General features: G+C 40.7%; 10 protein-coding genes across 10 annotated transcripts; 6 read left to right on the top strand and 4 right to left on the bottom strand.

Moving 5' to 3' along the window:
* Positions 1-2,148: 2,148 nt before the first annotated feature.
* On the top strand, positions 2,149-2,493 carry VCUG_00608 (uncharacterized protein; the record flags this gene model as incomplete). The annotated part of the gene is made up of 1 exon (XM_008075438.1): positions 2,149-2,493. One exon carries the CDS (start codon positions 2,149-2,151, stop codon positions 2,491-2,493), a length of 345 nt encoding a protein of 114 aa, XP_008073629.1.
* Positions 2,494-2,927: 434 nt separating this feature from the next.
* VCUG_00607 (uncharacterized protein) lies at positions 2,928-3,440 on the top strand (the record flags this gene model as incomplete). The annotated part of the gene is made up of 1 exon (XM_008075437.1): positions 2,928-3,440. A coding segment is annotated over one exon (513 nt), but the record flags the coding sequence as incomplete, so codon positions are not given.
* A 544-nt stretch (positions 3,441-3,984) lies between these two features.
* VCUG_00606 (uncharacterized protein) lies at positions 3,985-4,566 on the top strand (the record flags this gene model as incomplete). The annotated part of the gene is made up of 1 exon (XM_008075436.1): positions 3,985-4,566. The coding sequence occupies one exon, from the start codon at positions 3,985-3,987 to the stop codon at positions 4,564-4,566; it is 582 nt and encodes a 193-aa protein (XP_008073627.1).
* A 1,721-nt stretch (positions 4,567-6,287) lies between these two features.
* Positions 6,288-7,610, top strand: VCUG_00605 (uncharacterized protein; the record flags this gene model as incomplete). Its single annotated transcript, XM_008075435.1, has 1 exon — positions 6,288-7,610. The coding sequence occupies one exon, from the start codon at positions 6,288-6,290 to the stop codon at positions 7,608-7,610; it is 1,323 nt and encodes a 440-aa protein (XP_008073626.1).
* Positions 7,611-8,611: 1,001 nt separating this feature from the next.
* Positions 8,612-9,118, top strand: VCUG_00604 (uncharacterized protein; the record flags this gene model as incomplete). The annotated part of the gene is made up of 1 exon (XM_008075434.1): positions 8,612-9,118. One exon carries the CDS (start codon positions 8,612-8,614, stop codon positions 9,116-9,118), a length of 507 nt encoding a protein of 168 aa, XP_008073625.1.
* A 409-nt stretch (positions 9,119-9,527) lies between these two features.
* On the bottom strand, positions 9,528-13,014 carry VCUG_00603 (uncharacterized protein). Its single transcript, XM_008075416.1, has one exon. It carries the CDS (start codon positions 12,761-12,763, stop codon positions 9,563-9,565), a length of 3,201 nt encoding a protein of 1,066 aa, XP_008073607.1. The 5' UTR covers positions 12,764-13,014; the 3' UTR covers positions 9,528-9,562.
* Positions 13,015-14,234: 1,220 nt separating this feature from the next.
* Positions 14,235-16,472, top strand: VCUG_00602 (uncharacterized protein; the record flags this gene model as incomplete). The annotated part of the gene is made up of 1 exon (XM_008075433.1): positions 14,235-16,472. The coding sequence occupies one exon, from the start codon at positions 14,235-14,237 to the stop codon at positions 16,266-16,268; it is 2,034 nt and encodes a 677-aa protein (XP_008073624.1). The 3' UTR covers positions 16,269-16,472.
* On the bottom strand, positions 16,467-18,226 carry VCUG_00601 (uncharacterized protein; the record flags this gene model as incomplete). The annotated part of the gene is made up of 1 exon (XM_008075432.1): positions 16,467-18,226. One exon carries the CDS (start codon positions 18,224-18,226, stop codon positions 16,754-16,756), a length of 1,473 nt encoding a protein of 490 aa, XP_008073623.1. The 3' UTR covers positions 16,467-16,753.
* Positions 18,227-18,522: 296 nt separating this feature from the next.
* VCUG_00600 (uncharacterized protein) lies at positions 18,523-21,464 on the bottom strand. The gene has a single exon (XM_008075431.1). The coding sequence runs from the start codon at positions 21,459-21,461 to the stop codon at positions 19,311-19,313; it is 2,151 nt and encodes a 716-aa protein (XP_008073622.1). The 5' UTR covers positions 21,462-21,464; the 3' UTR covers positions 18,523-19,310.
* Positions 21,465-21,991: 527 nt separating this feature from the next.
* VCUG_00599 (uncharacterized protein) lies at positions 21,992-24,698 on the bottom strand. Its single transcript, XM_008075415.1, has one exon. The coding sequence runs from the start codon at positions 24,624-24,626 to the stop codon at positions 22,356-22,358; it is 2,271 nt and encodes a 756-aa protein (XP_008073606.1). The 5' UTR covers positions 24,627-24,698; the 3' UTR covers positions 21,992-22,355.
* Positions 24,699-25,173: the final 475 nt, after the last annotated feature.

The raw sequence follows: 25,173 nt of genomic DNA, 5'->3' as shown, positions 1-25,173 counted from the left end.
GTCAATCACTTCCTTCAGCACGTCTATCTGGCGCATCTCCTCATTGCTGTTGCAGAAATTCCACACTTTGATAATTACGTTTCTGTCCTTGCACTTCTTGTACACCTCTCTGCAGATGCTCCTCACCTTTATAAAAAACATCTCCTTCTCAAAGAGATAGGCATCTCTCACCTCGCAAAGAAATATCGTGCTGTATATGTCCATGTACTTTCCCAGACTAACCATTAACATATCCTTGGATGCTGCAAGCGATCGGTCATTTGTAACCATGAATGCCAGAATTTGCACGCAATCGTGCGGATCGTAAATCAACGCGTAGAGCATGTATCCGTTCTCCTTTCTTTTCACTATTTTTATCTCCACTATCTTTCGTGCATACTCTAAAACCGGGAAGAACACAAAAATGTAGTTTGGGCCACTCATTGCCCTACACTGCGAATTAAGCATCACAAACTCCTTCACAAATGCAGCCTGCGCACCATCGCCATCCTTCTCCTCATTTATAGCCCTCCACACACTGCTGTACCCTATCTTCATATTTTTCTTGTTCATAGCCTGCACTATCTCGCCAATCCGCATATCCTCTCCACATTTTCGTATTTCATTTCTTATGAATTCAACGCTGCTTACATTCTTCAAGTCCGGTGGACACTTATGATTCAGCTTTATCTTCTTAATGACAAAAGCGTCCTCCTTTTTCTTGTAAAGGGAGTGCACAACCGCGTCGCAATTAAACTCCTTTTTACCAATACAGTTAAAAGTTATCGATTTTGGGGTGAACTGGATCTGATCATATGTAAAGTTCTTGTGGTTGAGGAACTCCTTTATGGCAGTCACCGCCTCTTTTTTTGTTGGAAATTTGTCGTTAACTTTCATAGGGGTACAAAAAATAAAAATGATAATAACAAAAATACCAGAGGATCACTGTAAAGTAATTTGGATCGGTTCGGAATGACTTAATGACGGTTTACTGAGACAAAGTACGGTTTACTGGCAAATAACAAAATAATGGAGAGTGTGTCAATGAACACCACTGATATGGTGAGTTAGCGAATGAAACGGTACTATTGGTACAAAGGCACGTAAAGAATAGAATAGGTAGATAAAATTTGATAGTATTGCTGGAAAATAGTATTTATAAGACGTTGTGAATGGTGTATGATATTTTAAACCATCACTTATTGCTCATCAAATAAATAAACAGGGCTATATTGTGCTTGAACTGGAGTGATAAATTTTTACGTGTTGAAAGATCATAGAGCTAAAATTACAGTGCTATGATAGTATTTATAGGTACTAGCAGTGGTATTTAATCCTTAAAGCCTAATATATTATTGTTATAGGAGGTACATTCATAACAATAGGGCTTTACAACGGATTTTGTGAAATTACTAATCAACTGAATTAACTAGTTTTATAGTGATTGTATAATGAAATTTTACGTGCATATATCAGATATTAGACCACAATCACATTCTATACCAAGTTTATTCGGCATACATACAAAATGCGTTCTATATCACTGTAGGGCAGTCATTTCTTGTTTGTATAGTCTCAACCGTTGTAGAACGAAACAGTTTTATGATTAAGTGTAAAATTATGATGATGAACAGCTCAACATATGTACTATCAAGTAAAGATAACCAAAGCATTTGTTTCACCTGCTTTTTGCATGTTCGCATGCAAATTATCTGCATTTGATGTAGATAATTAAAAATTAATTAAATGATTTTCTTATTCAGGCTAATACTCCAAGTACAAAAGAATGTACCGTATTAAGGTCCATGTGGACAAATTTATATAACTATGTTGAAGTCAGTCTCAGATACATTTTGGTTTTCCAAAATCAGAATAACCAGTTTTTGATATTTGATGATTTGACAGATACACGAATGCCTGGACTATGGAATGGATATGGATCGGTAATATCAGCATCCCCTTCATCACGTAACAACGATTATTGTGATTCGATCAATGAGAAAGCGGAGAGAAGAGAATTGAGCTCTGATAAAAGGACACTTTCACAACCATGTTTCGGACATAAAAAGAAACGCATATGAATCCTATTACAGTCTAATACAAGAAAACAAAAACATTCAATTCGAAGTTATTCATATTTCATTTCCGATATCACTGTACAGAAAAATTATGAATATATCGCGACATAAGGAAAATACGTTTGATGTATGTGACATTTGCTATATATTGCCTCATCTATCAATGTTTGGTGAACTTAGAAAGGGAATACTTGCATTTTATATATGTATGCATCTGCAGAATAACAACACTCTGCTCCAGGATATGATAAACTATAAAAATAATTCTGCAGAACATGCATGTGCTCATCCTACAAAGCTGTTTTCTTCATTATTATTGAGCAATAACGAAAATGCAACTTACTTTAGAGAAATTGCTAATTCATACATCGTATTCAACCTGATTGATCAAAATGGAAATTCTGCGAAAACACGCGGCAATTCACTGAAAATGTAAATCAGCAAGATTTTTCATTAGCATTTTTGTTCGATAATTTTACCATAGATTATGTGTGGCTGAGCAAAAATCAGTACACTTTGCACGAAAAAATTATCAATCTCGAGGACGGTTCGCCGTATACTGTCTTTATATGTGACGAAGAGCTACGATTTGATGACACCACAATAGTTGATATAGTGATCAGTAATTTAGCCTTGATTTAAACTTGTATTTTACTTGCCAGTAAAAACATCGGTGAAATAATTTTTAACTTTCAGGATGTTGGCATTCAGATCAATTTTCCAGATCTTAGTTGGATACAAGCTCCGATAATAGCAATATGTATGCGATTTTCCCTCGCTTTTGTAAAATCAGTACCGTAAAACGTCAAAATTGAAGTAAGTTTTGTCGAGAATTTAACCGCAGAATCATTCAGCGATATTCCGAACAACGTGGTCAAGGCAGAATTCACAAAACTGAAGCTTAGTGGACGTATTGTACTCCCTGATCACATCGAAGTTGTTCAAGTAAAATGGTGTGAGTTAGATGAAAATTCAATTTTGATATTCGACAAAAAACACGGGGATGTTACGATAGAAAACACACCGGTCAGAGTTACGCTACCAGGCTTTCACACGATTCAGACTGGAAAAGAGTTTAATTCGTGTTTAGAATTCATAAAAAATAAGAACACTGGTCAAAAGCAACTGATATTAAAAGATATCAAAGTCGAAGAAACTGTAAATGTTGATCCAATCATAGAGGAAATAACATTTAGTTCCGTTGAAGTATTTCCAGGATCATGTGTGATATTCAGCAGGGCAAGTAAACATTTGAATGTATCACGATCGGTGGGCTTATTTGATTTAGGGCCGTACATGGGAATAAGACAGTACTTTGGTAGTGGTATAAAAGTAGAAATATCATCCATTTATAATTCAGCACATAGTCTGTCAAAAATATGATTGTTCGGTTTTCGATTTGGTGAGTCAGCGAGACTCTCAGACATTTACGAAAAGTTTGTGCTGCAAAATGTATCAACGAGTGAAAACGTAGAAATAGTGCTGAAGCGAAAATGCAGAGAGCTCGTAGTTTACGATAGTAACGTCGTGATCAATTCTCAAAAAATAGAAAAACTTGATAGTTTAACTCTACAGTTTTCTATATCAAGGAGAAATGTCACTAAGTATACTGGATTGAAGTGTATAAAGCGTATATGTTTTATGAACATTTGTCAGAGATCAGATTCGATTGTGTATTGCTGTTGGATTTTGAAGAAATAAATCACCTTCAGTTGAAAGTAATTACAGTTCTGAAAATGATGAAAGAATTCTGGAGTATTGCAACGAATCAATAGCATTTTTCCTATCAGAAACTGGTTGTTGGATCGATCCTCGCATACAATCTAAATTTTTGGCAATAAAAGACGAGGAGCCATCCACATTAATCTATGAAATATCTGATATTATAGTTAATTCTCTTTTAGAAAATATTTTGAAAGAACAGGTAATGAACACCGTTTCGAAATTGGAATTCACATGTGTTGCTGTTGATATGGTTAACTGCAAATCACTTGAAGGATTAGAAAACCTGGAAGTTCTACAAGTGCGTGCGAAAAACATCACTGGTAAATTTCTCTATAACCTGCCTATAAATCTAAAGCTGTTGAACATTACTGCGCCTTCCGAGAAGTATAGGAAGTGGACGACCGAGTACACGTTAAAGCCATCGATTGTTATGCGCCAACAAAAAAGTTTGAAGGTCATGGTGGTAGATGTACAATTTCTTTGTATTTTATACCCAATTTCTGTGCTGATGCCGTCCCTCAAAATGCTTAAAAAACGTTATTCAGAGCCATATGAGAAGCATGAAGGAGCAAGAACAATGAAGATAAAAGTAAACGAGTTAATGATTGAGCGTAGCAATAGGCTGATATGCAAGTGTATGGATACAGCAGATGGCGTTCAAATAAATCCTTTTATTAATTTTCTTGGTGTATGCATTGATTTCAATTATCTTAAATATTTTGTTCTAGTTTCACCCACACGGTCAATAAGCTTCGATTCTATAACAAGAGAAGCCAGGGAGTAAAAGGTTTGAACAAATATTAAAAATTATTCGTGTTAATCGGTGTTGCTCAATTAGATGTAACAAGCATTATTTGCACTATCATGGCACTTGCAACACAGAAATGTACAATTATTTATAAAAAAATTATAAGAAACACTTGTCATTTGCTCCATAAATCTATACGAGAGGTAGTTAGGTTCTATCCTTCTACTCTATGAGATTACCAGGCAAAAGCACAGGGTATATACCGCAACAAGCTTATTCCGCATTTCAAGTTATAGGTTTATGAATGGCAGTGGCATGGGAACAGCCGGCATGGATAAGAACGCCTTCCTTGGCTTATTAGAAACAGCATAGTGTAAAGTCTTCTGCGCAAAAGTGGCCCAAGATACTCCCAGAAGAAGGGTGTCTAACAGTTATCAGACATGCAGATAAAGTCAATATTACGCACAAAAATGTTATTTTTATGTTTTGCCAACCTTTTACATGGATAATGAAAGTGACACCTATCTGGTCACATTGGTAATTTGTTCAGGAGAGAAAGACCAATCCAATGGCCACAATACAACCCTCAGCGGGTCATTAAACGAAGTAATATTTTCATGGTATCAATAAAGAGAGAGGAATGCTTAGCTACATGAGTACACTGCGATTAAGCGTTAGGCAAATAACAATTCTTTGATTGAATGTTTTCACCTAGAAAGAGACGGCTGTACCTTTTTCATACAAATCCGTAAAAAATAGCTGAAGAGCCTTGAACCATTGGCACTAATGGCTTAAGTATACGGTTCAGTGTTTGAATTGCAGAACAGTCTACAAACTCTTCTGAGAGAGCTGATATTGCATTTACTATCAACTTTTTTCTGAGTCTTCTCACAACAAATTCTAAGTTCAACATTTTTACTCTATGTCACCGTTTAATACTTGCCACTATGAATTGGTACATCTCAATCTTCAAGCGTCCGCTCGATCCTGCACGACATGAGGAGGCAATATAATCATCAAATTTACCTCAACTAAACACTTACAGTACAAAACACACAGCATTCATACGAACAATCGAGAGTATATGTTGTCTGTCCTTGCCATTTGTCTTTGCACACTGTTCACTTCTCTACCAAGCATGTATATATCAAATTTTTTTACACTGTAAGATTCAAGCCTTGAACACCGGAGCTGCTGCATGTTAGCCGTCCCACTTGGTCACTCGAGCCCATATTTTAAGTCTTAGCTATCGAACCTGATCAATTCTCCTAACATAATGCAGAACAGAACCAGAATACATCAACAAGCTAACTCGTGATAACTGTTGAAAAGCACCACGTTACAGTCTTAATGATACAAGTACGATTACAGTCAGTATGCATCGCGTTATCGCACACAACAACACTAATATGGTATATTTCTGCAGGTTCCGCTGCACTGTAAGTTCAAGCAACGCGGTAATAATAAACCGGTAATCTGTAATTTTCTTGAAGAAGGCCCATAGACTGTAAATCACAACAGCGTTATAATATTTCGAAAAGTTATCAAAGAATTTAATCTGTCAAAAAATGAATTAGGTTAATGTACGTTTAGCACATCAATCAGTTTATAAAATGCAGTTTTCAATTTTAGTTTAGCTACTCTACATGTATAGCACGTATGTGTTGCGTATAACTGTTCGTTCCTTATCGCATTTCAAACACATCGACAGGTTTATTAATTTTGCCAGTTAAATAAAGAATTTGAATTATTGCAGTATGATTGTCACGGTCACCAAAAAAGATCCTTTTTACAGAAAAATAATGCTGGTGCTAGCTGTTTTGATCGGCGGTTTGGTTCTCTTCTCCGCTTTCTACATGATTTGGCGGATTGAGAGCAAACGTAAAAAAAATAATATTTATGACAAGAATAATACCGGAAAAACAGCAAATAACGCCCAAAGGACCACAGATAATGGAAAGAATGCTACGTATAAACCATCCAGTGGCATTTATATGAAGCGTAGCGTGCACATGAGTAAGGAAAAAAATGATAATGGCATGTTAGGTGACACGAATAAACTATCAAGGAGCACCTCTAACGGGACAGAAAAAGTTAATGATGATGAAAAAGAGATGAGTGAACATTCCGAAGATGTTCTAACCTGCAAAAAAGGAACAACCAGAGATCCTAAAAAAGAGAATGAAACCTGTGAAAGGATCTTACCAAATACTGGCGATGAAACAGAAACACAGGACAAAATTCCTAACATTTTAGCTTGTAAGGAAAATAAAGGAGCGGTGAAGCAAAGAGATAAATCGCATGTTAACACACACAGGAAAATGAGAATGTATAATGGGATAATTATGAATGGTAGTAACTTCGAGGAAACGCCAAATCAAGACGAGGAGAATGGAAGATATTGCCATGCACCTGCTGAACTAAGAATAATAAACAATGATATGAATAATGGAAGTACGCCCGAAACATGCGGTGATTCCATTTCATCACGCGTGTTTTATGGCGTGGCTCAAACGGATGTGAATTGTAACGGTGAGGAAGCACAGCAAGGTGTTGGTACCTGTGATGCTGGTTCAAAACCGCATGACAATTTCCATCTTGTGCTTCCTCATAAAAAATGTCAAGAGCAAGCGTGCTTTCCGATTGACATGCGAAACGATTCATTCAATGATAATTGCAGTTCAAATGAGTTGCAGATCACTTCTTGCGATCAATCATGTTCAAAGTGTCCTGAAACGGGCCAGAATGGATATTTTAACGGTTATACACGTTATGGAGTTGTCCTAAATACCAACCCAAGTTTTGCTGAACATAAAAGATGTGCTCATCCCAACGCTATAGCAGATGTTGGTAATCGGAGTGGAAAACAGGGTGAAAAGAGCAACGTAGAGGACACGGGGTTTAGGTTGCCAGAACCAACACCTTCGTTCTCTGAAATAAGTTTAAAAGATCGTATGAAACAAGATGTTCAGACAGTGAATGTTAAAGCATCCTGCCTTGAACAATTCAACCCACAGCAGTGTCTGCCAAACCTGCAAAAAGAATGTGAGAGCCGCAATTGTATTGCGGAACAAGCCTAGGCACCATATATTTCACCACAAGCTGCTAATTACTATGGTACACGGCATGACAATCCTAAGTTACCGATCCAACAAAAACTTTATAAGAAAGATGAAACTACCGAAAAGAAGAGAGCAACATCGAACGCGAAAAAAATTCTATCAAAATTTAAAAAGTCCTGCGGTGAAGTCAGGGAGAAAATCTCCAAACACTTGACCAGGAGGTTGTCGATGAGAAAGAACAAGACGGCGTATGAATCACCAAATCCATCCATAAGCGTTGATGATAACTATGTGATACTAAGAAATGGGTTAAAGACATTACAAGAGCAGAAGAAACGCAACCGCATGAGTGTAAGCACTTCTCAACTCTACAATTTAGATCAATCAAACGATTCTTTCCAAGAATGGCCCATAGTTTATGAAGAAGCATCAATTCCAGATACGCAGACATACCGCCAGTAAAATCGTTTATAAAATTTCTTCTTATGTCAACATTAAATAAAGTATTTCTTTAATAGCGGTTATACTGCGGTGTTCTATTCTTTCTTGCTATACACAGAGACATGGGCCAATAGCAGAATAATTGCTAGTAACCCGGTTATATGTTAATAATGTAGTGTGTTTGGTTACCTTTGATTGGTATGTCAGAAGTACAATTCAAAAAGTGTTACATATGACAAATTCATCGATAATATACCTCTCCTATCTTATGTTTCGCACGATCTCACATTCTAAGCTTGCAAAATAGTATCTTTTGCATTTCGTAAATCTTCAGGTTACCGATATCCTGGAATATAGCAGTCATGCTCCCACTATTGTTCCAACTCAGCTTTTTCATCCAATAAAACGGAATGTTCACGTTCATAGATCATTTATTAGCACATCATCGGTCTTTGTGTCTAACACATCTGTCAATCATGGTATGCTCACATTTCCGAGTTATTAAAACTATCAAATAATGATTTATTTAATTAACGCAAGTGTATTAAGAATTACAAGCTCTTACGATAAAGCATAACATGGGAGTTATTCCGTTCTTCTGTAAAAGATACCCGAAAATTACAATAACAATTAGTGGCATTGCCATTATCTTTGTTTGTGCTGCTGCATATGAGATTTGTAAACGTCAGAAAGGCCGTTTCAACAAAGGTTCAAAGAAAAGCGCAGCGGATCAACCGTTACCGTCTCATGATTGGACCGATAACAGAAGCACAGAACTTCATGAGACCGCTGGTGTTGGGGATAGCACCGAAGAGAAAATTTTGGTACGTGCTACTGATTACAACACTGTAAGTGATCATTTACCAGTGTCTAGCATAGTGGAAAAATTAACAGGCTCGGAAAATCTATGGTTGAAACGATCCAATACACCGGTTCAGCACGTTAATATGAAAATACGTTTTTGTGTACATGTGGATGAAATACCTAAATTGAAATACGAGAAGACTCACGCACCTAGTTATGAAAATAATGACAATGTTAAACAACAGGAAATCAAAAGCAATCCCAGAATATTCTTCGATTGATGGTATGATAATAAATTAAACCGTGAATGTTGGTTAAACTGTGATCTTGACATGTTAAAAGACTACGATTTGTTTTATACAGATGTAAAATGTACCATGAAATGACTGGTAAGCTATAAAAAAGAAAATAATGTGATCGGGGATTATATCACATGATGTGATGAATAAATGTTGTGTCCTCTTCAATAGCATCTATGGTTATTGTTGTTTTGAATAGCAGCAAAGTGCATTCTGACAACTTATGAGAGTATTCCTGTCGACGAAAATCATTTTTCAAACGAACTTACGTCCTTAGGATTGACAACACGAAACAATAATTCAAAAAGATTGTAAAACGGTAATAAATTGGCTTAAACCGCTTTTAGAAAACATAACAAACAGATTTAATCACACTTCTTTTGTTAATTAGCCGGCTTGATGCTGAGTGGCAAATAACCATTTAGATTAATTCTTGGCGTTACACTCAGCAATCAGCTTTTCAAAATAATCTATCAGCTCTCTGACACGCACCCTGTACTCTCTCAGCTCGTCTAGTGTCAAAATAACATACTCATCCCTAGAAACGGGTGAAGCACGCTCATCTTTTGTGTTAGGCTCGAAATTCTCCTCTTTGGATGGTTCCGCTCTGGTAACACGCCTATTACGACTCCTTTTAACATCTCCCAATGAATTTCCTTCATCTACTTCCACAGATGAAACTTTATGAACAACGTCTTCTGAAGTTTCTGCTCCAACATACGCTTTTACTTCAGAGATATTCGTATTGGCAGATGCGATATCCGCTTTCTCCTTCGCGGGCACAGCCACTGGCTTATCCTTCGCCAGTGCAACATCCTTGTTATCTAAAACGCCATCTGTCGTCTTTCTATTCGTTTTGTTATCCTTTTCTGCATCATTTACGTCTGCAACACCGCTAGGCGCTGCATTTCTACCAGACGATTCTCTTGCACCAGGCTGAGGTTTTGCTGGCTTAAATGTCAGCGTATCTTTTATCTGCTCTACCATCATCTGGTACATATTTTTCTTTTTCTCTTCGTTCTTGACGGGGCGGCTTGCAGACGAAATATCCGTGGTTCTGACATTCACGGTCGCCCTTTCGACAGAATCCTTAGTTTCACCAGCAGAATCCTTGGAATTACCGCTGCCAGTCGTGGCTATCTTCTCTATATGTGCCTCTAAATGCTTGTCACCGTGGTTTTCAATCCGCCCCTTGGTTACAACCTTCCTATTCTTTGCATCATTCTTCTTACTCGAAAAGAAATTCATCTGTTCTCTCCTGATAATTTCTTCTTTTACGTCAATTTCACGCTCAATCTGAGATAATTGGCTCGATTTATCTTTTTCTGTTTCATCTCTGAACAGATCGTTGGCCTTCAATAGATTTGGAGTGATTAAATTTATCACTTTGTGTGATTTGACGACAGCAGGAAACAAATTACTATCCGTTGGTTCTGCCATGGGATTAGTTCCGGATATCTCCTGTCTTCTGTGAATAATGTCATGTGGACTCTTGTCATTAATAGCATCCTGTTTATTGGATTTAGCCTTTATATCTCTGATGACTCGTAGTGCATTTCTGATATCCCCTAATTTACCACTTACCTGCCTTTCTTCAGGTTCGTTATAGCTTTGTTTGACATTCGATATACCACTTCCTCGCCTATCATCCTCGCGGTCGTAAATGGCCCGCAACTCATTAAGCCGCTTTTTGGTTATCGTTTCACCGATCTCGGTATTCGTCTTTTCGTCCGGAATATCCCCACAATTTCTTATCTTTACCAGATTTACCTTTGCCTGTACATCCCTATCACAATCCAATTTTGCGACCTTAAATGAAACACCAATTACCCGTGGAGCACCACTCTTTTGATTGGTTCCCATCACACATGCTGTGCTTTCTCGCACCTTATCATTTCCAGAACTGCTTATTCCTCCTAACATGGCACTGTGTCCCACAGGCACAATCCCATCCAATTCATTTCTGCTTCCAGACACACTTCCAATTTTTTTTGTTTCAATATTCCTCTCCTTCATATCCTTGTGCGGCACCTCCCTCATCCTCCCGATTATCTCTCCAGCAGTATCCTTGCTATCTTTTACCTTCAACACATCTTTCTTGCCACCACTCAAGCTCTCAACTTTTTCTGTTTCTACTTCTCTAACCTTACCATCTCTTTCCATATTCGCTACTTTGCTTTTGATCACTTTCAGAACACCAACGGGAGCGATTACTGGGCTCCCAACACCACTAAAAGCAGCCTTTCCGTCGGCCAGCACCTTTCTTAATCGCATGTTAGAGCCTTGACGAGCGTTAAATGTCTTATTTTCTTTCATAATCTCATTTGTTATGGCATCAAATCCCAGTAAAACGCCTTTTTTCTCTTTCAACTTTGGTTTATATACAAAATAGCCTTCGTCCCTGTCGTTCCTGATCACCTTAACTTTAAAATGAGCAGGTCCTGTCATCGCACTCCGATTTAAACCCACTTTTTTTTCGTTGTGAGAACTAGTTTCATCAGCTTTTGGTGTTGAACCATCTTTTTTCCGTATCATCTCGTCTACTTTCAATGCCTTATCCACCAGTTTCTCACTTTTCAATAAATTTTTACGCTTTTCCGCTGTATCTCCTGCTATACTCACTATTTTTAACGCGTTAAGCATGTTCATGGGACCATCCTTATCGATTATACCTGTTACTGCTCCCTTTTCTGTTCCAACTGCGCCACTCCTTAAAGAGGTCTTCCTGTGCAGTTTTCTGTCATTCAAATTCATTGATATGCTATCCACGGAACACTTTTGGGAAACATCTCCTGCTACTCCTTCTCTTGTTTCCTGTGGGCACTCTTCGTCCTGATGTCCTCGCTCATTTTTTGCCATTTTCTCATCTAAACACTTTTCTCTATTTGTATTTCCACCAATTTTTATCATTTGTCCCTGATCTTTGCCCACAATGATCTTTTTGTTATTTCCATTCTCTTTCACTCTATTCTCTCCAATCTCATCACCAACCATATTTTCATTCCTTTTTCCCTTCTTACTCTCTCCAATCTCATCACTAACCATATTTTCATTTCTAAGATGTCTCTCCACAACTATATACCGCTCCATACACTCATTGCACAGGTAAAATCCCTCTTTCACCTCACAGCTCACATTTCTTCTCTTATACTTAACAATCATGTTACGAGCCACATCCCTAAACAAATCCTCCATGTAATGACCGTCCCGCATCACCTCATCCGTTTCTTTACCACCGTCTTCATTGTTATTTCCATATTTGTACATTGCGATCAATTCCATTACTTCTTTTAAATCGTTGTAAAGACTAATCACATTGCCGTATCTGTTTCCAGCGCCATCTCCACACATTTCTATTCGTTCTTCCTTGTTTATTACATTCGTGTGCTCATCATTTCCAATGTGATCGTGTGATGGTATATCAGTGCTGCTTGCGCGACCAATTACCTTGCTAACTCCGAGGAATGTGTTTGTTGAGCTCAGCACCTCCGGTAGGGCACTGTCCCCGCCACTCTTTTTACCGCTGATACCAGGTTCGTTCTTCCTGTTCAGAGTGCACGCGCTGTCACGCGCACGTAACGATGTAGAAGTGTTGCGCTTTATACGCTTGTTAGGCATTGCATGCATGTATCGCACTCTTTTATTCGTCTTGTACACCAATCACAAATCGATACGTGAGACAGTTCACGTTCCTGCCCTTGGATGGTTTTAAAACGGATCAGGTACGGCCGCAGTTATTCGTTGAGGAGCAGTTTGAGTGTTTTAGTTTTACTGCAATGCGTTTAAACGCGTTCCGAGGTGCTACTCGTGTACCGGATGATACATGCGCACTAACGCTTTCATACAACCGAATGAACCGGTAAAACGGGCCAGCAACCGCTAATGATCTAATTAAACAGGGCAGTAGGTAAATTGCGTATTTACATGATTGACCACGGATTTGATGAAAAACGAATTAGCTTATGAAAGGCCAAGCGTACCGTTGATGCGCTAAATGATGATTAGTTCGTGATATGAATGGTACATTCTAAATGCCGGTGGCAAACCATTGCAACCGGTCTTGACTCGCACCATGGACATCGAGCAGGTGTAAAAGGTGTTTTAGAACGGTTGAGGAGTACCGTAGCATCAAAAGCGTGAGAGATGTAAATTGGTGAGCTGATTCGGTAGCAAGGCATTTCAACTCTTCGGAACCGCGATAATGTTCAGTTCTTGCACGGTGATCTGACTGGAGCTCTTTCCCACCAACAATCGTTTGCGCACCACCTCATACGCCGTAACACCCGAACAACCGTACATCCCTGGTCCGGTCTGGTAGGTGTGCCCGATTCTTCCTGAGCAGGCGTAGCCCTTTTGATGCGCTTTCCTGTGCATCAATCAATGCCATTTTTATCGTTTTGTTGGTGGCAACACTCTTATCCCAAAATACGGCGTGTCTTTCACATTTTTATCTCGTACGGATACACCGCACAACCAAGCACTTCAAACGCATTTAATTGTTCTGCTCACGTTGTTCGTTATTTCTAGAACAGGGCGTACTACGCATCTACTCATGTTCACGTGCCAGCCAAAACATCATGCCCGTGATACGACCATTAAAGTTACCGTGTTCCTCCCCATTCTACTGTACTACCGGTCTGACACGCTCTACTTGCCCGGTTTTGTGTGATGAACCACTTTGTGCGTTAAATGTCCCTTTAGAGCGCATGTCTTTATGATCGTGCAGTTTTATCTGCTGTTAGTGTTGCACACCGCTCTTTAATTCCTATAGCACACTAACATGTGCTGTCCATCCCATTCTCACATGAACTTGTGCTGCATTTCGGTTCCTTTCCATCTACCGCTCGTACCTGTTCCTGAGGTAAGGCTCTGTTCAATTGCGCCCACTTATTCATCCTCGGTGCACTGATACGCATCTCTCTTTCATCTATCTGTTCACCGCAGCATGTCCAAATGCACTTGCACCACATCACTACGTCCATTTGAATGCACGATCTCCCATTTTTTATCCGCCACACGAGGCCTAGAAATCTTGTCTTCCATTTCCTACCTGCCACTGCAACTCCACCACTTAAAATGGCTCGGACTGCACCCCTCAATGCCCCTACCACCCCACATAGCAAAGCTCATCAAACTGCAGCAAATTCTGCAGCCAACCGCACGAATAGAGCTGCCACAAATAATAGTAATTGGTCCGCAGAGCAGTGGCAAGAGCAGCGTGTTAGAACGTATCATAGGACACGATTTGTTGCCCAAGGGGGATGACCTGGTCACGCGGTGTCCTGTTGTTATCAATCTGAGGAATGTTGGCGAGGATTACTGGGGATGTGATAATAAGGAGAACGTGGAGAGTGGGAATGAATGTGGTGATATGAGCAGAGGAGAGTGCGGAATGGTTCGTGGGGGGAGTGTGAATGGAGAGAACGAGCCTGGTACGAGCAATGCGGATAATACGGCTGATACGTACAGCTCCGCGGACTGTCCTAAAAAGGGGCGCAGCAGTAAAATTACGAGGGAGTACGCCATGTTCTCGGATGGCAACGATGTTTATGACCTGTCCGTTGTAAAGGAGGAGATAAGACGTAAGATGGCATTGCTGTGCGGTAGTCGGAAAGAGATATCGTCACAACAAATTATTTTAACGTTGTATCTGCGCAAAACGGTGCATATAACACTGGTAGACCTGCCCGGTCTTACCAAGGTACCGGTTGGTGCACAGCCCAATGAGATAGAGCAGATAGTTGATGACCTGAACATGGGCTACTGCCGAAACACCAATTCAATCATACTGGCCGTGATTAACGGGTGCGTAGATCTGGTCAACTCCGAGTCCTTGAAAATTGCACGGCTGTGCGATCCAGGATACACACGAACAATGGGTGTGGTCACCAAGCTTGATCTGGTGGATGACAGGCAGTCAATACGCACCATACTGGAGAACACGAAGATAAAACTAGGACTGGGCTATGTGGGCGTAATAAACAGGAACACGAAGGCGTTGCACAGCGTGAGCATGGAGGAACATGCAAAGCGAGAAAAGGGATTCTTCAGGACAAGGTTCAACGCTTTTTATCCGCGTATAGGCACGCTGTACCTGATAGAACGGGTGTATGACACGTTCAAGGAGAAGACGCGGGCATTTCTCGGTGAGCTACGCGATACGCTGGAAATGGAGAACAGCAGGCTGAGAGAGATGGAAAGGAACGATATAACGTACTTCTATCGAATGGTTGATGAATATGTTCACCATGTATGCCTCAAGCTGAAGAATGAGCACAGTGCCGGTCAGCTGCTCAGTGATGAGATCAATTTGAAGGCGTACGCCAAGCTGGCGGATCTGCACGTAACTATCGAAATGAAGAACGTTTTTCTGAACGAAGCACAGTTCATGCACTACATAAGGAGAAAGACAGACCATCTGCACGTGCAGATCGTAGGCAGGGTTGGCAAAGTGTGCGATGCGGTGAAGATGTACGTGGAAAGTGTACGGAACGGTGAAAGTGTGCATGAGCATGGTGAAGATGTGCGGGTGGACAGAAAAGGCTTTTTCAGTTTGTTTTCACCCATACGGTTCCTTGCCGAGAAGGGGCGGGTGTGCGATGATCCGAAGCCTTCGCCCGTGCATTTCCTTGCCGAGAGGGGGGGGATAAGCGATAACACGGGTGAAACAACCGACCCGTTCCTCAGTGCCCTTGACAACGATCTGAGGGCAAAAGTCATTCTCAAGCTTAACGAGGCAGCAGCAGCAATGCTCAGCACACAAAGAACAAAATTCATACAAAACATCGACCAATACTTCCGGATACAGCAGTCATACGTAGACGTAGACCACCCTGACTTTAACACACCAACAGTGAGCCACAGCATATTCGAACGCAAGAAGGATATGCTGGGCATGTCCCTTGATCTCATGACCACGTATGTAAATGCGTATTACGGCATTGTTAAGAAAGAAATTGAGCATTACTTCGTTAAGAGCATGTTTTTTTACTTCGTAGATTTTTTCAGGACGGAGTTTAGGATGGCGATGCTGAGACGATCTGAGGAGTTCAAGTTTGTGTGTGAGAGCGGGGAAGCAGGGGACAGAGTAAAGGAGAATGAACGATTGCTGAGGATAATTAGGAAGGGCTAGTGTTGGTGCACGCTACGGGTGTCGTTGTGGAGGACATGCACTTACGTATGAGGGGAGGAGACCACATATAAACAGCTGATTGTAGGGTGTGATTGATTTGAATGAAAGAGATGGCACGCCGTACGTATAGAGGTATGCTATGGCAAGTGAAAGCGTCTTTTTTTACTTTTTAGAGCGGATCTACCACGTAATCGTTAATTCGTGTTGATAATAAATTTATTTAAACTTAGTTTTGTACTGCAGTGCATCACTGAAGATTATTTCGTTCGTTTGAGTACCTTTAACCACCAACCGTGGGCACCACCTCCAAATTACGCCTTTTCTCTGGCACGTTCTGGTTTGAGAGCAGAGCTGAAATTAACAAGCAGAATGAATCTGTCGTGTATGCAATTATTGTGATCAGGAAACATTACAATTACGCTCTTCAATTCAGGGCACTTCTCCTCGCCACAGTACCACATGCCATCTGTTCCATCAAAAGGTCCTCACAACTCTCCAATTTCCTTTGCCACTGCAACAGCATTCTCCAAGTCATTGCTCATCATCCCATAAAACTTTACAATCTCCTTGCTCACCTCGTCCTGCTCATTCCTTATCTCACCTACTATCCGATCCATTTGTATCTTTGCTCGTTGCAGTGCCTGCTCGCTCAGCAGAATCGAATTGTTTGATTCAATCGTGAGGTTCATCAGCTCATTATCAAGCTTGTCCATCTCTTTTCTGCCCCTGTGTTCATCAAGGTCACTCATCTCCTTCTTCTCTAGGTACAACTTGCCTATGCTGAGCAGCCTGCCGTTCAGGTGCTTGATATTCTCCTCAAGATACGATGCGTGGTTGGCCAGTTCGTTTCTTTTCTCCTCAAGTGAAAGTTTCTTCTCCTCCAGCACAACTATACGCTCGTTCAGCACATTTATCGCATCCTCTAACGTATCATTCACATCATGTGATGCGCTCAATCCGCTCACACATTTAAAATCGTGCACGTACTTCTCCATCTCCTCCCTCAACACGCTCAATTCCTTCTCCTTTTCGCTGAGCATCACAAAACACTTCTCCTTCTCCGGTTTTATCCTTTCAAGCTGCTTGAGTAGCTCATTCTTCCGCCCATTCATCTCTTTGTAACTGTCCACGTTTATCCTCTGCTTACCTATGCACTCCTTCAGCTTATTCCGTTCACTCTGAAGCGCATCCATACCATCGTTCAGATCTTTAATCTCCTCTGCATACTTTTCAGTTATTTTCTGGTACTTTTCCTTTTTTACCTCAAGTTGCTTAAAACCATCCATTATCGATTTCCTATCGTCCTCAAGCTCCTCAATTTTTCTCTTAAGCGCTGCATTCTCTCCGTTCATCTCCCACTCTCCCAGCTTATCATCTAGATCCCTCTTTCTATCCATCCTATCCTCATATTCCCTTATCTTCATCTCATGTTTCTTCCTGAACTGCTCGCTCAACCTGTCCTCAAAATGATTGTCAACACCCTCCATGAATCGCAGATACCCATCAAAACAGCACTCCAAGAACATGTCGGTCTCCTCAGCCTCACACACTCCAACAAATCGTACCATGTCTACCATCCAGCTGATAAATGACAGAACAACCGGCCATGAATGTGGAGATGTGGTCACCAAATGACTCTTGTTAATCTCGTTTACGTACGGATACTTGATCTGTTTGATAAGCAGCATTGCATCGTCTTCAAAGCGCTTACACTCCCAGTTTTTGTAGAAAAATGAAATTACGAATTTGAAAAGGTTCTGGAATTCTTTGAGTGTGGGGTTGCGTACGCTTTTATGCGATGTGTTTTCGTAGTTGTGCTCTTCGAGAAATGACTGCACGTTTGTGATGCATTGTTCTTGATACGAGGAGCTGCGCACGTTTCTTTTTTCGGGTACGGGACTTGAAGGGTATGCTAGGGATAAGCGGCCACGAGCTGGCGTCAAAGTATTGCGGCGCATTTTGAAGGGTTCTTTATTTTTTGGATTAAGGGAATACAAGGGAATAAGGGAATACAAGGGAATACAAGGGAATACAAGGAAATACAAGGAAATACAAGGGAATAAGGGAATACAAGGGAATAAGGGAATAGAGTTATTTGTGAGAGAAGAATAAAGGTGTGCGAAAAGGATGAAATGGGAGGAGCAAAGGATAGAAAGCTCAACCAAAAGATGAAGTACTAGAATAAATAATGGTACAAAAAATAATAGTTTAAAGAATGTATGAAAATGCTTTTAATTATTAACAGAAAAATTGCGGTATCTGCATGTGATAACGGAAAAAGAGTTGTAATCTATACAAGTAACCGCTATTTATTTTGGGAACACAGCTTGGTTAGCATTGATATGAAAGGTTCTTCACAACAATAACTAAGATTTTACCATTTTTACGCTCCGTACCGGCATAAATAGAAAAGCTCTCCTTAAATACTTCAAATACAGAATGAAGGAACCGCTCATCTATAAAATATGTTTTATTCCTAGGTCCATGCGTAAAAGAGTCTAGCATAGACTATGAATACGCAATGCTTCGTGGAAGGTGCTTTATAGCATTAATGTTATGAGAAGTACAGCAGGATGGTTACGTTGATGGTATCATCATTGTGATCACCTCATATTGCAAAAAATGCAGTTCTAAACGCAAATATTGCTTACGAGAATGTGTCGTGGAAAGGCACCCATTCAATAAACTAATATTTCTCAATGCTGCCGCCATTTGATACCGATCACCAGCTCTATACCATGGTGAATGGGTGAAGTAACAGCTATGGTGCAAAACTGATGCTGCACAGTGCCACATTAAAATAATGAGGGGTTACTACCAAATTAATTGCTCTGTTGATAAACTCTTAATTAATTAACATGTCCATCATTTAAACAGACCATCTTTCCAAATTAATTGCCTCACCGCTCTCATACGTTTAAATACCCGATTAAGCATCAGTGCAAATTACAACTTCTACCCCTCGGTACGCTATACGTGCTAAACACCTAAACTGAATGTTCTACCGCATATTTTCCCTTTTATTGTTACATACGCTTCTTTTCACGATACATCGGTACGTGCACTCTGCTTAATCTTACCATTCTCCCTCACAAGATTCACCCTCTGTGTTAACGGCACGTAAGTTATTCCCAAATCGTTAACCGTCTTATTCAGGAAGCATAGGAAGAACGTTTTCTTTTCTAGGAATGCTTCGTAATCCTGCCAATTGTCATCGTACTGCATGTAAATCCTGATAAATAATTTGTTCGAATCTTCAATATGATCGTAGTTTAACATGAAAAACTCGGTGTAGTAATTCCTATTGAGGTGCAGGAATGCTTTTATGTTGTATTTAAGCAGCTCTATTTTATGTATTGGCGTATCACTGCTCACCTGTATTACATGTGCCTCCGACATGATGCTACTCCTACGTACATTGGTGATGGCCTTGTTGGCAAGCACAATGTTAGGTATTACCACGTATATGCCATCAAACCTGCAGAAAGTGGTCGAGAGCACGTTCAGTTCTGTTACCACCAGATTTTCTAACTCGTTGTCTATGAAAATGAATACACGGTCACCAATATCGTACGGCTTAACACAGAATACGAACACCGTACTGCTTATCGCTTCTTTTATCGTAGAGTTGAGGATAAAACCTGTACCAAACAATGCAGAGATAATATCGATGGTGGCATCCGTTTTGTTCAGGAAAATGCCCAAAAAGATACTGAGGGCTACAAAAGCGATCACCACAGACAGCGTATACCCCACTCTATTCAGTGCAGCATTGTTCTGTTCAAAGCTTCTGCTGAGAAAATAGTGCTCTGTGTCTCTACGCTCCAACAGGGCGTAGATCATCCTTTCGTTGTACACATCTCTGGGCTTGATCTTCAGCAGCTTACAGAAACGCTCAAACAGCTCTCGGTTTGCAAACAGGCCAGCAAAGTCGTTAATTGTACTGAACGTGTTAATTGCGGTGGAGGCCGAGTATATCTTTTTTGAACGCTTGAGCCAAAATTTCTTGAGAATCTGATCCCTCTTAAACGGATCTAACTGCCGGGCGTATAATTTGCTGAACTCGGAGAGGAGCACTTTTTCAATGTCCTTTCCCTTGATATCATTGACAAAAAATTTATCGAACACTTGAATGGCCTTCTCCTGAGACATACTCTTGCCGGACGGTAGGAAATTCTTCCAGTAAGAATCATTCTTCGAGCCCTCGATCGAATCCAAGTCTTTTAACCCCTTTAGAAAACTCTTGAAGTACTCGTCCAGTAGAACCAATCTAATCCTGTTCAGATAATTGCTGAAATTAAAGGTAAAGCTGACTTTTTTCAGTATAAAGGTCTTTAAAGTAAGAAGGAAATTGGCAAACAGGAGCGTGCTCAAGACATGGCTGATGTCGAGATTGGTACCTTTGGCAAACTGCAAATTGGTCATTCGTTTGTATGTGAAGGTAACCAACAGCGTAACCAAAGCAATCATCATGGCAAGATGGCAGTTAAGAGATGCAAATGTTGCAAACCAGCCGTCCTGCTCACCAAGATACTTCAGCAAGATCTGTGCTACGTGGTAGATGAACGAGGCAATGCATCCGATGACAAACAAAATGCCTGCAATGCACAAAAATACCATGCGCAATTTAAATACGTGCTCTTTGAACGTATCGCTGCCCTCTTCCTTCTGAAAGCACGTGTATAAATAGCCGCTTGGTATGCACAGCGCAACTATCAGGATGAGAACGCTGCCCAAGAAAAAGTAAAAGAAATCAACTTCAAGCACTCTGTCGAAAAAAACAAACATCCTTGTAAAAAAGCGTGATATCCTCGACTGAGACTCCTTCTCAAGGGCATTATAGTCGCTATCCTTTGTTAACGTACTGTCACTATCATGCAGGCTTCTTCTTTCACGCGCATCGTACGAATGGTACGTGCTTGTGTCGTTCTCCAGATTAATTACGTTGTTCCTCTCGTAGTACTCATTTCCTTCGTCCTCTTCGTTCTCGTCTCTGTTTATGATACTGTAGTCCCTATTACTTAGTCTGTTCCTACTTGGCCTGTCCTCATCGTTACTCGTGCTATCGTGTTCCCTTGCATCGTCGCTTTGGTCAGAATAGCGAATGTTGACGGAAATAGCACTGTGATTGCTCTCAGATTCATCGTCATCACCGTTTCGTTTTTCGGCTTCTTTGTCTTTGTAGCTCGGCATTTTGTCCCCTTTTTAAAGGGATAAAAAAATGGTAAAGATATGCTGACGAATGAATGAATTGCAGTTATGCATACACGATCTGCTTATATACTTCTAGTATTTTATTTGTTTATGCGAACACAAAACATTTCCAACACGCATAAATCCGTTTTGTCCATTATATTAACGTAAGCCATCACTAAATCAGCGATGATCACACATACAAGTGTATGATTGTTGTTACAATTCAAGTTAGCAGGTCGTTTTAGTGCGAATGTATGTTACAACGGTTCATAGCGGCTTGTTATTTATCGTTATGTGAACATTTAGCACAGTTATGGTACAAATCTAGGAATGTTTCTTTATTGAGAGCTGATTGTACGTAAACACACTTTTTTGATTTTTTATCGTTTTGTTTACGTTATATGCCAAGTGCTCGCATTACCACTCTATTTTCCGTAAGTATAACGTGTTTAATACGCGGATGAAAACCTTAGGCATAGAACTATGCTAAATAAATTTAATAGCGTAAAAATGTACTTAATCGTGTTGTACGCTGTAACGACGTAGCAATGCTTGATCAAACAGTGCCTCCAAAAAAGTGCAATTGAAAGGAGATACCATTCAATGTTGCATGAGGACAGTCGTAAAAAGTGATGTATTTGATGTTGAGCACGGTGACCTTGATAAGAGCTGCCAAAATCACTGATCGAGTAGTTTCAAAGGTAATTATCATCATTTTTAAGGATCACCACTCCATGCAGACATGAGATAACATTTAACGCAGCCGCTATTACCAAGGAGTATGGCTGTTATCTTTTCCGTAAGGGCCACAGAACACGAACCAATTCGTCCCTGCAACAAACATTAAAACAAGCAAAAAATTTACCAAACGAATGAGGGAACACCGACAATTTACTCGGTTGCAAGGTCACAGATATCCAACATCCCCAGCAACTCCCTAATTCCTATCTCATCACACTCTACGCTGCCGAACGCATCGTTCTGCTCTCTCAGCTCTTCGATGTCGTTCCTGTTGATTTTTCTCACCACTACCAGGCTATCAAAGCTTTCTCTAAGACTCAGCTCCTCGATTATCTCAAGAGACGAGCACGTAGCGATCACAAAGCATTTACCGTTGCTTTCCATCCTTACGAATGTCTTAATGGTCTGCAGAACCGCGTTGCTGAAACGGGGACCTAGCGGCACGTAATCTATTAGAGACTCGATATCATCAATGATTATAAGGCACTGCTTGCATTTGTAGCCGTTGATAAATATTTCTTTGATGAATTGTATTTTCTCTACTTCGCTGTAGCCTATCACCTCCCGTGGGCTGATCAGCTTGACGTACGGTATCTTCATGCCGAGTGCCGCCCTCACCGAGAGTGTTGTTTTTCCCACACCGCTCTCGCCACACAGTAGGATATTGCTAGTGTTGTAGAACGTGGTTTTTAGCAAATATGAAATCTTTTCCTTGATCTGCTGCATGGTATCGGTGTGGTGCTTGAGCGAGTAATAGTTTTTCTTGAAAATGGTAAATTCTTGTTCGTTAAGACCAAATGCTGGCTTTACCTCGTCTATGGCCTTCAGAAAGTCTTCCATCGTAACTTTGATGTTGTCACTTACCCTGATACTTTGGCGTGGATCATCTTTCTGTGTGCCTTCCGCACGGGCACCGCCACATGTACCATGCTTAGCGTCTCCGCTTCCATGTTCGAGGTCGCTTGATGCCTCATCGATGCCGCTGTCCGCATCATCATCAAATTCTTCATTTTTTCTCTTCAATCCACGTTCTAGCGCATAGCTAACCGCACTTTTGACCACTGCCGTGAGTTCAGCACCGGTGTAATTATTCGTTTGCTTTGCAACCTCTTCCAAACTGACATTCTCCAGCACGTTATTGTTCTTGAGAGCTGCTGTATGAATCTCCAGTATTTCTTTTCTGTCGCCAAGATTCGGCAACCCGATTTCGATATGTATTTCAAATCTTCCTGGTCTAAGAAGCGCTGGATCAATAAGGTCCATCCTGTTGGTCATTCCGATCACAAGGATGTTGTTCAAGCTCTCCACGCCGTCCATCTTCGAAAGAAGCTGATTTACCACCTGGTCGGTAATTGAGGAATTCTCACTTCTTTTCTTGCATACTGCGTCAATTTCATCAAATATTATGATATGCAGATGTGAAGCGCTCCCCTTTTTCTTCCATTCCTTTTCAGCATCCTTGAAAAGCTCTCGTATGTTTTCTTCACTCTGACCGACGTACTTGTTGAGCACCTCTGGACCGTTCACTATTTTTGGTTCTCGTGCGTTCAACAGTCTGCCGATTTGCCGGGCTATTAGAGTCTTTCCTGTGCCAGGAGGACCGTATAGCATGATACCTTTCACATGGTCTATGCGTAGCCGATCCATCAAGTCCTTCTTGTACACTCTGCTCAGGAAGGCTCTCCTGAACATCGTTGCAAACTCCTCCTTTAAACCGCCTATTCCTAGGCTAAAAAAGTTGAAATTTGTTTTGAGCAGCACGTTCTCATCGCTGGGCTGATCGATCGTTAAATGCATGCTTGCCGTAAATAAATGGACATTAGTCTTGAAACTCACCATACCACACATATCCACCGCATCTCCTGTCTTGTCTTCAAGCATAATCTCACACACCTCAGCTTTGATAGGATCATCCTCAGACTTCAGATAGAAGAGCTGACCAAGACTCAGCGGATAGTTGTTGTATATGCTCACGAATTTCTCCGTCATTTCCTTCCTGCTGATCGTCTTGTCGCCTGCGTGCACAGGCAATAGCTTAATCTTAACCAGTGCTATATCCATCAACTTGCCTGTAAACTCTTTTACCGTTACCTCGCTGTCTATCGCCACGCCATGGTTCTCCCGCTGTGCACTGTTCATCTCCACAACACGGTTGTTTGTTGGCAGTGCACCATAGGCGTAGATGATGTTGTTGATCGATATTAGGGAGGTGGGCGGGAAGATGGCAGGCATGGCTATTGTTGGAGAATACAGCGAGGCGGGCATGAGCGGTTTTTTTACTTTTAGCTTTATCTGGTCGTTCATAGTGGGGGTAAAGGTGAGAGCTATTTTTATTCGGAGGTGTGGAGCTGAAACGAAATGTTTAACCCCGGAAACGGGGGTACTTGAATACCACCACGGTGCGACACTCAGAATGAACATGGTAGTACAAAGCAAAGGTTTTCTAAGCACATGTGACAGAGAAAACGGGGTCTTTGATTTGATGAAAAATTGTGACCCGCGGAAAAAATGATTAAGAGGGTTGATAGTGCGCATCTCGATATTTGTGATGTTGTCGGCAAATTTGGCAGAAGGTTTTTGATTTGGTGGATAAGCTCCTGAGCATGTGGAGGCATTCGTATGCGGTACCTTGTGTCATTTAGAGAATCAGGAATCGTAAGGTTTAATTTCCATGGGCCTTTAACGAACAAACGAATTACGCGTCTACGTCTACATACTGTGGTAATTGGCACGGTGAACATTATTAATAGGAGCATGCATCGAGTGCTGAGTTAATCAAGCGCTCTTTGGTACTAGCTGTTGCCTGGTGCTGTGCATGAGGTAATAAATAAACGATTTCCTGAAAGAGAATCGGTTGATACCACATCTGCAAAACAAGCACTTTCTCAATTTATCTGTGGAAAAGGTCCGCGTAGTGGTGTATGTGTGTGGTAAGAGAGCAGTATTTAATCACTGGTATGTAATCCGC

This window comes from Vavraia culicis (genome assembly GCF_000192795.1).
Source record: "Vavraia culicis subsp. floridensis unplaced genomic scaffold supercont1.7, whole genome shotgun sequence".
In the NCBI taxonomy this organism is placed as follows: Eukaryota; Fungi; Microsporidia; family Pleistophoridae; genus Vavraia; species Vavraia culicis.
The sequence above is the reverse complement of the archived record's forward strand: the minus strand, read 5'-3'. Positions and strand labels throughout refer to the sequence as shown.